General features: G+C 38.1%; 2 protein-coding genes across 2 annotated transcripts; both read right to left on the bottom strand.

Moving 5' to 3' along the window:
- Nucleotides 1–116: 116 nt before the first annotated feature.
- On the bottom strand, nt 117–6,160 carry ambp (alpha-1-microglobulin/bikunin precursor). Its single transcript, XM_089021231.1, has 10 exons — nt 5,989–6,160; nt 4,477–4,619; nt 3,253–3,323; nt 2,850–2,966; nt 2,674–2,775; nt 1,984–2,033; nt 1,763–1,850; nt 1,525–1,692; nt 328–492; nt 117–243 (listed from the first exon to the last, which is right to left on the bottom strand). The coding sequence occupies exons 1-10, from the start codon at nt 6,154–6,156 to the stop codon at nt 221–223; spliced, it is 1,095 nt and encodes a 364-aa protein (XP_088877357.1). The 5' UTR covers nt 6,157–6,160; the 3' UTR covers nt 117–220.
- A 1,030-nt stretch (nt 6,161–7,190) lies between these two features.
- Nucleotides 7,191–12,165, bottom strand: ptgdsa (prostaglandin D2 synthase a). The gene is made up of 7 exons (XM_089021232.1): nt 11,954–12,165; nt 10,169–10,308; nt 9,971–10,047; nt 8,927–9,037; nt 8,711–8,812; nt 7,629–7,657; nt 7,191–7,310 (listed from the first exon to the last, which is right to left on the bottom strand). The coding sequence occupies exons 1-6, from the start codon at nt 12,071–12,073 to the stop codon at nt 7,629–7,631; spliced, it is 579 nt and encodes a 192-aa protein (XP_088877358.1). The 5' UTR covers nt 12,074–12,165; the 3' UTR covers nt 7,191–7,310.
- Nucleotides 12,166–12,207: the final 42 nt, after the last annotated feature.

Here is a 12,207-nt window from a genome sequence, read left to right as displayed (position 1 = left end):
CTTGTGGTCAGGCACAATCATTGAAGGGCGTTTAAATGCGGAAGTACTGGCGATGCCCTTTAAAAATAAAACTTTATGGTGAAGTTAGGTTCAAATGGGAAAAGAAACTGCCTACACAGATTCAACATTTTATTGGATAAATGTTTTGACAATAAACATCCAGTCATCCATTGGTATTTTCAGTCATTGGCATTTTAACCATGATCGCTGGGATGTTTCCTCATTCCTCCAAGATTTTTGGAACTGTTGAAGAAATTGGGAGGAAAAAAAAAAAGAGTATCAAATGAAACATACAACAAGGTGTCTTTTTAATACCACGCGACTCACCTTTTACGCCGCAGTACTCGTCGCACTCAGCTTTAGTGTAGAACTTGTTGCCGTTGGTCTGGCAGAAGCCCGCTTGGTTAAGTACGCATTCGCCAAGGGTGGAAGAGAAGGACCACTCGAGGGTGGCCGTGCACGGCACCAGGGACACGGGGAGACGACACACCGCTGTATAGGAAGAAATAAACAGCATCATGTAAATACAGTGGTTCCCAGACAGTGTGTAAGGTGAAAAGTGTGTATTTCAAAAAATAATTTCCCATAGGAAACCATTAAAATGGGAATAATCCGTTCACAGATCCCCATAAAACACAATTTTCTACTTTCTAAACCTTAAAACTACACAAAATATACCTTATTTTATGTATAAAAAATATCAGAATCAGAATTAGAATCATCTTTATTGCCAAGTATGTAGAACACACAAGGAATTTGTTTATATATGCAATGGTATTATAATTAAATAAATAAACTGTACTATATAATAAAGTCATTTTATTTAACAGTTGATGAGGAACGTAACGTTCTTCTTGCACCATCTTGAGGAATGATCCCTTGTGGGTGCTTTCTCTGTAGTAATTGTATCTAGTTCCTCATCAATTGTGTTCTGTTTAGCTGAGTTGATAGCTTTTTGCATCAAGTGTACAGATGGCTTGTGCGGGTTGTTGGTGGAGTCTGATTGATGGGATATTTTAACCTTGCAGTCTACACTCTGCTTTTGAACTATCACAGTTGAAACTCTCACTGTCGTCTGTCTGTCTCTTTAATGTTTAAACCACCCCCCTCACTGCTGCGTTCTTGACCAATCACGTGGCTTTAACCGAAGACTGGAGGCGGGGAATAGAGAACAAAAACAGTCGGCTGCCATTTTGTTGTTAGAAGAACGACACATTACTCATTGAGGCAGCTTTATGTACGAAAAAAAGTTTGTATGCCAAGGTATAGTTCGTATGCCAAGGTAAAATTTTCATAAATGTAACGTTCGTAAACCGAAAAATTCGTAAGCCAAGGGGTTCGTAAACCGCGGTATCACTCTACTTTAAATACTTTTTTTTTTATTATTATTTCTGGTCTTGAAATATAACCATGTGTAAATCAGTACAGTTTATTTGTTATAACGTTTCCCGCAGTATTCCGTGTATAAAATGTTGTAAATTCCATTCGCTTTGAGTGAATTACATATCTCCGTTATATGCTCACCCTCAGTGCGACACCTCTGCAGACACTCCCTCTCAGTCTTGAAATTGTTTTTGTTACCCAGACAGCCTCCGTATCTGAACCTCTGGCAGGTCATGGCGCTGGAGTTATAGAAGTAATGCAGGTGTAGGCCGAAACACGGTCCCGGTTCTGGTCCAAGATTGCACGACTCTGAGGGGAGGGGGAGAGATTTTGACCCTCTGAAGACTCTTATTTATATATATTTTTTGTCAGTCCTTACGTGATCCGTTGAACATGGGCATGGTATCACCAGAACCGTCCAATTCCATTTCTATCAGAGCAGTTGGTAGTACGTCCCTCTTCATCCTCTGTGTCACAGGTATATACAATATGAGCTCATTTTTCATGCTTTTATTGCTATTCGTAGCACAAATTAGACCACCATTAGCAAGACGAACAGTGTTGACCAGAGGACATATTTCGAGTTAGCACTTTGCTTACTTCAAACACAGTTGCCGGTTCTTCCACCTGCTCTTCGGGTTCACAGATACCTGCAAAAAAAATAAACAATAAATTAAACTTACAGGTTATCATTTGTGGTGCATGAAATGGTTAAGTTACAAAACAAAAAAGATTAAAATATGGAGTGGTGAATGGCAGTCTAGTAATGCTCTAAATAATCTGTAGTAGACCTTCATTTGTTCATATGCTTTACATCACAGGTGTCAAAGTCAAGGCCCGTGGGCCAAATCCGGCCCGCCACATCATTTTTTTCGGCCCGCGAAAGCAAATCAAACTTGTTAAATTCCGTGATGATTGCTAAAATCTGAGCCAAAATGTCATATTTTTGGATGTCAACCACAATAAAAGTCATTATTCTTGACTTCAGATTTGAAAATGAGTTATTCATTAATTTGCTGTGTGCTCCAAATGTAATATTTGAAGGGATTTAAACATTCTAATGGGTTCCCCAAATTCATAACGGCCCTCGAGAGGAAACCATAAGTACAATGTGGCCCGCGGCAAAAAATGACTTTGACACCCCTGTTTTACATTATTCAAAGTCTTGTATGGCAAAATACAATGTATGTAAATGTATTCGGTTACATAATTGTAATCGTACATAATTGTTCAAACAAACGTACGCTGGAGAATTTGCTATTTGCAAAGAAGCATTGCCGTGTGCTGTACCTTTGTTCTGTTTAATGATAATGGTGTCATCGCTCATCCCTTGCTCTCTGACCAGACGTTTAAAGTCATCCAGAACTGTGTCCCTCACGTCCATGGTCCTACCTGCGGGAGGTTTGCAACAACCCGACTTGAGGAGAAGCAAACAAGGTGATGTTTCATAATGAGCGTTCACACACTGTAAAGCTTCACGGAGATGCTGCTCTGGCCCGGTGATCTTTCTTTGACCGTTATCATGAGGGCGTATTCCTCGTAGTTAGTGTGCACCACGTAGGTGTCTACTTCGGTGTCCAAATCTGTTGATGAAATGGAGAGAGTCACACAAATAGACATCGGGGTGTGTTTTTCATTCAGGGGAATAAGAACAAGAGCGGGCGAGCTCCATTTGTGTGCGTTGTTGTTCAGATTAAGAATAAAGTTTTCAATGAAGACTGACTTATAATATATATATAAATATATAAATGTTTCACGTTGTATTGCAAACGTGAAATTTTCAATCACCCTCGTGCAAAATAACTTAAAAAAAAGGAGTTTCCCCAGTCTACTTCTCACTTTGCTTTGAATGACTAGAAAAGAACCTACGCGTAAAATGAAAACGTCCTGGTGTTGTCGTCAGTTCATAGTTTCCACTTTTTTGGTGACAGGTGCCATTTCTGAAAATGTGCACAAATCATACAAAGCGCGCACACACACACACACACACACACACACACACACACACACACACACGCACACGCACACGCACACGCACACACACACACACATTATTATGGTTATTATTATATTACAGTAAAGTCTCGTTATATCGATATCGGATATATCGATAGTCCCGGTTATATCGATATTTTTTCGGACTCCCTTGAATATCGATATAACGAGACTTTACTGTATTATTATGGTTATTATGATTATTATGATTACAACCTGGCTATTTGCTATCTATTAGCTATCTAGCTGGCTATCTAGCTAGCTACCTAGCTTGCTATCTATTTGCCATCTGGCTGGCTAGCTAGCTATCTATTAGTTATATGGCTACCTAGCTAGTTGTCTATTAGCTATCTATTGGCTATCTGGCTAGCTATCTATTAGTTATACGGCTACATAACTATTTATCTATTAGCTTGATAGCTTTTTCTATCTTCCAGGCGCGTGTGGGTGCCCCTGCTCACCCACAGAAAAACTGATCCTGTGACTGAAAAGTGACCTTGAGAGTTTTGAAAGGCGCTTATAAATGAAATGTTGTGTATATATATATACACAGTAAAGTCTCGTTATATCGATATTCAAGGGAGTCCGAAAAAATATCGATATAACCGGGACTATCGATATATCCGATATCGATATAACGAGACTTTACTGTATATATATATATATATATATATATATATATATATATATATATATATATATATATATAGTTATATAGTTAGTAAGCGCTAGATAGTCAGTAAGCGCTCGAGCAAGCTAGACTAACTAGCTAGCTAGTTAGTAAGCGCTCTCACTTAATGTATACACATTTTTATTTTCTTTATAATGAGCATTTGTGTTTTGTTGTCTGGTTGTAAACCTGATATAAATAAAGTATCCAAAGTATTTTCTATATCATAAGTCTAATCAAACAAACACGCAACTATGTGGCACAAGTTGTCGTGTGTGTGTGTCGAATGTGTATTGTATTAATGACACAAAGGTTCTGCTTCATACATTGTGAAGAATGGTGGCTGTTGTAAAAAGTGTCTGTAAGACATTGAACGATATTGTGCACAAAGATGAATCTCAGTTACTGTTTATGCAATGTGTACTGACTTGAGAACAGTTCTGGTCATCTCCAGTTTATAGTTAGTGGATCCTCTTTGCACCACCAGCTTGCCAATTGCCGAGTCCTTTCTGTGTTGGGCGATATTTGGGCATGTCTTTGCCACAGCGACATCATGCCAAGTCCCTAAAAACTGCAATGGAAATATTTCAGTTGTTTTGAGTTTCATATAATACTGAATTAAAGGACAACCAACGCCTCTGGACAAGTTGTGTCCATAATTTGTAAAATCACTTCAAATGACTTCTACGCAGCTTATTTTACAAAGATTCCACCGCATATAGCTAGATTTTACGTTTTAAGACTCGGGCTGAATATTCAGGAAGTCTTGGTTTCGAGTTGGTGATGATTCCTGACGTCACGTCAGGAACGCCCCTGACCGAGCAAGTGACACACAATGCATTTTGGGTACTTTGTTTGGTCTGAAAACTTTGTGTTGATGGCGAAATTAGAAGGAAAACACATGAATAACGCGATGGTGAATTGTTGTGTGTTGCACCAAGACTACTATTTGATACTAGTTGACACAAATTCCCAGCAGACAAATCAGCCCATTTCCAACACAGCTTGGGTGCCATCTTGTGCATTTTCTGGAATGACTCGCCATCTCCTAGGTCATTTTGTAGTAGTTTTGGCACACTTTTGTCACGTTTTGCGAGGTGGTGATGGCGGATGCGGATCCCAAAAAGCAGGCAGGAGGGAGCAGAAGGTTGTTTGACAAATTGTATTAAAATAAAGGTCAGCAGGAACAAAATGTAAAACATCAAAATCATCTGAACAGGAAAAATACAAAGTATCAAAAGAAGACCAAAAGTAAAAGTCCGCCAAGGTTAAACAAACACATGCACAGCATGCAACAAACAAGCAGCAAACAATGAACCGACACCAGATGGTCGTGCCGGGTGTCCTTTTAAGTGTCAGTGATTAAAACGACCAGCACCTGCGAGGCTGCAGGCAGGGCTGACGTCGCTACCCGTTAGTCGCCAATCTGATCATGACAACTTTAACTCATTTTTATTGGTGCTAAAAATATCAGCTTGCATGTTTTGGGTATTTTAGATGCTATAAAACGTTTTTCTGATGTCAGTTAGGAAACAAAAAAATGGTGTCGGTTGTCCTTTAAATACGGGTACTTAAAGAAGGGTAATCATCACCCTTTTTTACAGCAAAATGTGATCCTAATACAGTAAAGTCTCGTTATATCAATATTCTCGGGAGTCTGAAAAAATATCGATATAACCGGACTATCGATATATCCGATCCTGCGGCATGTAAATGTTCTCCTTGCGTTCATAGAAATAGTATCGTAATAAGCAGTACTATCGATATAACCCATATCGATATAACGAGACTTTATTGTATTGTAAATAAGGAGATAAATAGTCTCGAAAGTAGCTGGATCCTTCTGAACAATAACACTAAAAAAGCCCACCCACATTGATTGTTGGAATTATTCACTTTTGAGTAAAATTAAGAACCCTGGGGAAAGAAGTAACACTCACCCTGCTTAGGTCAAAATTCTCCTGCGTAGGGTATGAAGGTTCTGGGAGAACAAGAGCCTGGCTGATCCAGGTGAGTGCCAGGATAAGCACAGAAACTAGAAACACAACTTTCCGCATGCTCGCAATCTTTCCACGCGTTCGTCGTCTGTGAGGACCGATGCTCAGCATAAAAACCAGCAGGGCATCAACCCGCCTTATATGTGTACCTCGAGAGACCTAAACAAACAAGTGAAAGGAGCAAAGTTCTATCACCCATCTTCTGATGGACTTCGGAATTTTGGCAAAGATGCTAAATCAATACTTGAGTAGTTGACAGATTAATGTCTAACTTGTCAAACCTTTGACGAGTATCACCGCAAAAGTGAAACAGTGTTTGATCCTAAATCAAAGCACATAAAAAATAGACACCTGTTCTACAAAAACATTAGAATGCTAGAATAACCATAAAAAGCTAATATAATAATAATCATAATAATCATAATAATTAATACATTTCATTTATAAGCACCTTTCAAAACTCTCAAGATCACTTTACAGTCACAGGATAAGATTTTTTGCGGGTGAGCAGCGGCAGCCACACGCGCCAGCTAAACTTGGAATAACTCAAATAGATAGAAAGCTGGCTAGCTAGCTAATAGATAATAATAGCGCTGGCCATGGCCTCTGGCAATGTTTTTTTTTTTTATTTCCCCAATGGTGCAGCATTTCCCTTTTTACCATGTTAGCGCTTTGCTCCATCTTCAGCTGTTAAAGCGCTATATAAAGCAATATTGCATTGTATTTTGGACAGCCGCCCTCATTTCAAGCTCATATAACTCCAGATCCATATAATTTAGGAATTAACGATGAAAGAAGTGAGTCTACGTATTTTAACGGTTTATTGAATATTTATGTAGTCCTAAAACTCTATATTCTGTGGGAATTCAAGTGACAATGACAAAAACCCTGGCACTGGAGTGAACGTCTGGCAGTGAATGAGTTAAACACAAAACAAAACATCAATTTTCTTCTACTTACTTGGTGTGAGGGTCACAGGACAGCATCTTCTGTTTGACTTATTATTTTGTTGTGAAAAAAAATGCTGATCATTATACTTATTGACTGTAAATCTGTTCAAAAAGTGAATTTTGGTGAGGTTTAAAAAAACAAAGTGGTCCTTCAAAAAAACAGGAAAACAAGGATGACACACGGTTTGGAGGATATTGTTACTTGTAAATTATTTATTTGTAGTAATGAGAAACGGGAGAAATGGGAATTAATGATGGGATGTAAAAAAGACCAACTTATACCAACGAATACGTTGAAGAAGCGACAGGGGGGACCTGCAGAATAAAAAACAAGAGAGTGAAGAGGTGCTGGATACACTATTGATCATCACGGGTTTAAATACAGTGATCCCCGCGGTTCACTTTTTATCACAGATTTTTTTTCAGGAAAAAAATGCCAAATAACTCAAAGGTTTTGTACAATGCTGTAGCTTGATTGGTTCCAAGCGCTGACGTTTGATTTGTCTAATCAAGTGCTTGTCTTGTGGGGTTGCATCCCCACTTCGCTGATTTTCACATATCATGGAGGGTGCTGGTCTCCGTTAACCGTGATAAACGGGGGATTACTGTATTTGATTTTATGATTGAACTCACTTAACCAGATGGCGACGGCGGGCAGTTTTCTGTTGGTCAGAAAAGAACGCAATGATAAATGCAATAACCGTAATCCATGTTTGCATGTTCCAAAAAATGCATCAAAGCCAAAGAAAAAGCCAATAATAATAATCATCATCATCATCATCATAATCATACATTTCATTTATAAGCGCCTTTCAAAACTCTCAAGGTCACTTTACAGTGACAGGATACGTTTTTCTGTGGGTGAACATCGGTAGCCACACGCGCCAGCCCGGAAGTAACTCAAATAGATAGAAAACTAGCTAATATATAGCTAATAGCTAGCCAGCTAGATAGCTAGCAGCTAGATAGCTGCTAACATATAGCCAGCGAGATAGCCACCTGGACAGCTAAGAGATAGCAAATAGCTAGCGAGATAGCTAGCTAGCTAGGTAGAAACGAACACAATGATAAATGCAATAACTGTAATCCATGTTTGCCTATTCCAAAAATGCATCAAAGGCACAGAAAAAACCAATTATATAATAATAATACATTTCATTTATATGCGCCTTTCAAAACTCTCAAGGTCACTTTACAGTCACAGGATAAGTTTTTCTGTGGGTGAGCAGCGGCAGCCACACGCGCCAGCGTTCACTCAACCCGGAAGTAACTCAAATAGCTAGAAAGCAAGCTAATATATAGCTAATAGCTAGCCAGCTTCATAGCCAGATAGACAGCTAATAGCTAGCTAGATAGCTAACATATAGCCAGCTAGAAAGCCAGGTAGACAGCTAAGAGATAGCAAATAGCTATCTATCTAGGTAGCAAGCTAGATACCAAATAGCTAGCTAGATAGCCAGATAGTTAGCTACATAGCTAGCTACCTAGCTAGATAGCTGGCTAACTAGCCAGATAGCTAGCTCGATAGCTAGCTAGATAGCAAATAGCTAGCTATATAGTCAGATAGGTAGCTAGCTAACTAGCCAGATAGCTAGCTAGATAGATAGACAGCTGCATAGCCGGATAAATAAAAAGAAGTGAAGAGAGGAAAAAATAAAATAACAATAAACTATTCTATTTGAAGAATCTACGGCATGACTAATTTCGTTTGGTACCTGCTGGCGGTGGTGTGAGAATAGCTTCTCTTGGAAACCCTCGAGACAAAGCAAAGGCTTTGAACTTCTGAATGACTTCCGCCCTCACCCTCGGACTGCGACCTGTAGGCAAACGCACATCTCATTGCGATGTAAAGGGACAAAATGTCCTCACAACGTGTGCTTATTATTTTTTTTATTTTTTTGCTTGTCCACGTGTGCGTCGGTCAGCCTTACCATATAAGGCCACTTGGGTGTATTCTCTGTGAAACACTTTGTGTTTGAGCACCAATGCATATTCATTGTAGTTTGTTTCGACGACGGTGATGTCCTTCACCATGTTGTGACCTGAGCGTAGGGAGGCGGACCGGAAAATAATCAGGGAAAAAAAAGTGCAACACAAGGTCTGCGCACCAAGAGATACGACTAAGATTGACTTCAGTCATTTCACCTATGCTTGTCTGTGACTGTAAAGTGTCCTTGAGAGCTTTGAAAGGCGCTTAAAATGTAATGTATTATTATTATTATTATTATTTATTATTTTGTATGCACCGTAATTTCCAGGCTAGAGTGCGCCTGATTATAAACCTCACGCAGTACATTTTTAAAAGAAAAAATGTACATACATAAAGAGCACCTGTGTATAAGCCGGTATAATAATAATAATAATAATAATAATAATAATAATAATAATAATAAATTTCATTTTAAGCGCCTTTCAAAGCTCTCAAGGACACTTTACAGTCACATACAAGCATAGGTACTATAATAAATAAATACAATCACAAACAGAATACAATAAATAAAATACAATTATAAATAGAAACAAGAGAGAGAGCTACACAGAAAATGCCATTTTAAAGAGGTGGGTTTCAAGATGGGATGGGAAGAGAATCGATGTTGGGAGGAAGTTATCAAGAGAGACGGTACAGTACAGTTTATTTCTTTAATTACAATAAAATAGCACATTTATTATACATTAAATTAAGTATATTTTGTGGGGTTTTAAGGCTTAAAGTATAAAATTATGTTTTATGGGGACCTGGAAACGGATTATTCTCATTTTTAAGGGTTTCCTATGGGATATTAATGTTTGGAAGACACATATTTCGCCTTACACACACTTTCTGGGAACCAATTAAGTTTGTAAGCTGAGGAATCATTGTATTTGGAGTTGAAATGTTGCATCTCACGAAGCTAACCAATGACGTTATTGAGCTGTATAAGTGCAGAAAATGCTAAATATTGGCCCTTATAAAAGTGATTAATCAAGTGACTTACGTGTGCTGAAGTAGGTGAATTGCCCAGGAACGTTTGTCTTCTCATAGTAGTACATTTTACTGCGACACCCTGCAGGTCTAGTACACACGCACATATTCACTGTATCAAAAGCATGTTGTCAAATGATTGATCTCCACTAAAAAAAAAAGCATCTCATGTTTTCCGCCATTTTTTTTAATATAGACGACAGACACTCACGTGGCATCCCACATTGTCAGGTTAACATTGCCGTTTGACTGCGCCGTGACGACACCCAGAGAGACCCTCAGTTTGTCTCTGTACTGAACAAAGCTCGCTGAGTCATATGCCAGGCCCACGCGGTACCACCGACCTGCAAACTAAACACACGCATACACCAAGGGGTAATTTGTTGCTGGTAATAGAACACCAAACGGTGAAGTAAAAGTCCCGAAAAAGGTCATTTGTTGACGACACCAAATAGTTCTCAAATCTTTTAAGATAACACTCAAGGTCATTGAAAGTATCAGCAGAGTTTTCGTCAGCGTCATTTACTAGCTAAAATTAGCAATGCACTAAACAAATGTCAGCAAACCGCATTAACATGAAAATAAAAACATGGGCAAAACACCGGACAAAATCATCAAACTGCTTTAGGCTTTAGTCAACTTCTAAACAAACATAATTAAATGTCATTCACATGCGAAGCAAAAATAACCAAACAACATAACAAGCTAAACATATGCTACTAAAATTAATTAGCATGCTAGCTAGCTAGCGATTTTGAAGCTGAGTTAATTTGTTAATTAGCATTTCCCCAAGTTAGTGGGCTCTTTGCCAAAGGTCTTGACCAAAATGTATATTGATACTTATTCTTAGCAGGAGAAACTATCTCCATTTCTCAGTTTTTATGTATTTATTTTTTTCTGCGTTTTACTCAGTTTGTCGTGGCCATCCCTTAGCTAGTGTGCAAAAAGTAAGAATGTCATTAAAATTTTAAAAACAAAGGAAAATTATTCTGTCCCAACATTGCATGCAGTACAGTACGAATACGTTATAACTGTTTAAGCATTTTATAGCTCTAGTTTTGATCTTGTTCCAGCTTCAGCTGTTGTTAAAGCGGCATATAAATCAATATGTATTAAATTATTGTATAATTTTTATTTTTTTGTATTGATTTTTATTTAGTTACTTATTTTATAAGTAACTAAATAAGTAACTAGCAATAATTTGATGCAAAAAGGCCTTAAATTATTTTAAAAATATCAGGTTTGCAAGCCATCTCTACTCAAATTAGTTCGCATAAATTAGCTATTTTAACCTGCACAAGTCCAAACCTTAGGCAGGATGATGATTATTGAATTAAAAGAAATGTAAAAATCGACATGTTTGACAATCATCGAATGGTTTGGAAACATTATGTACATTTATAAGTGTCCAAATGCCCTGAATTTCCGTTTCCCAAAATAAATATTGATCCTCGTGCTTAATCTGCTTTATTTTGGGAAACTAATAATGAACATTTTGCTGCTTTTCAACATGACCAAACCAGTAACCAAAGTAAATGAGTACATTTTCTTCACTGTAATTATGAAAGAATGTCCCGTTCTTTAAAAAAAAAAAAGGATTGAGATTAAAACGTGTAATTTTTGCAGTTCATTGAATAATCAACATATTAAATACTTAAACTAATCGCGCGTTAAAGCCGGTAATTACTCGTGACTGTATTAGCAATTGGATGCTCAATTTTTTCTTGTTAAACACGCAGTACTTTAAAATACATTTAAACTTTAGAAAACACAAATTTAAATGCTTTTAAAACACTTTTGCTAAATTTGTTTTCGATTAGCACATTAGCAACATAGTTCTGTACAAGTTAGTTTGTCCATGTTGAGCAATAACTATTATAATGTTAACGTCAATGCTTAACGTTTGATTTTGGGAAATAGAAGTAACGCGTGTACAGGCAATAAAATGGTGAAAGGACGAAAGATAAACGAACAAAAAAAAAACAGCTGAACGTACCCTCTGTAAATTGAAATCCCTCTGCGGCTTCACATCACTGTGCGCCATCGACGTACACAACATCACCATGACAACAGCCACCTCGGCAGTCCTCATGGCGGCGTGGACTGGGGCCGACATAAACAATTGAAGTGCAAAGAGTCAAACGAGCGAATTGTTCTCCGAGTGGACTTAAAAGACTGCCTGCAGCGATATTTGTTTATTCCAGACGATCCACCCACCGAGTGGGTCGGCCAATCACGACCAAGCAGCTG

The sequence above is a fragment of the Hippocampus bargibanti genome, linkage group LG18, assembly GCF_051943395.1.
Source record: "Hippocampus bargibanti isolate YZ-2025 linkage group LG18, ASM5194339v1, whole genome shotgun sequence".
NCBI classification, from domain to species: Eukaryota; Metazoa; Chordata; class Actinopteri; order Syngnathiformes; family Syngnathidae; genus Hippocampus; species Hippocampus bargibanti.
This window is presented reverse-complemented; position numbering and strand designations above follow the sequence as displayed.

What these genes read in the sequence shown, in the direction of transcription:
- ptgdsa (XM_089021232.1), bottom strand. Translation starts at nt 12,073, where the DNA reads ATGTCGGCCCCAGTCCACGCCGCCATGAGGACTGCCGAGGTGGCTGTT. An exon ending in GGGATTTCAATTTACAGAGG is followed by an intron (nt 10,309 to 11,953) that starts GTACGTTCAGCT and finishes GCGTGTGTTTAG; the next exon opens with TTTGCAGGTCGGTGGTACCG. An exon ending in TCTCACACCACCGCCAGCAG is followed by an intron (nt 7,658 to 8,710) that starts GTACCAAACGAA and finishes TCTGACCAACAG; the next exon opens with AAAACTGCCCGCCGTCGCCA.
- ambp (XM_089021231.1), bottom strand. Translation starts at nt 6,156, where the DNA reads ATGCTGAGCATCGGTCCTCACAGACGACGAACGCGTGGAAAGATTGCG. An exon ending in AACCGGCAACTGTGTTTGAA is followed by an intron (nt 1,851 to 1,983) that starts GTAAGCAAAGTG and finishes CCTGTGACACAG; the next exon opens with AGGATGAAGAGGGACGTACT. An exon ending in GCCCATGTTCAACGGATCAC is followed by an intron (nt 1,693 to 1,762) that starts GTAAGGACTGAC and finishes CCCTCCCCTCAG; the next exon opens with AGTCGTGCAATCTTGGACCA.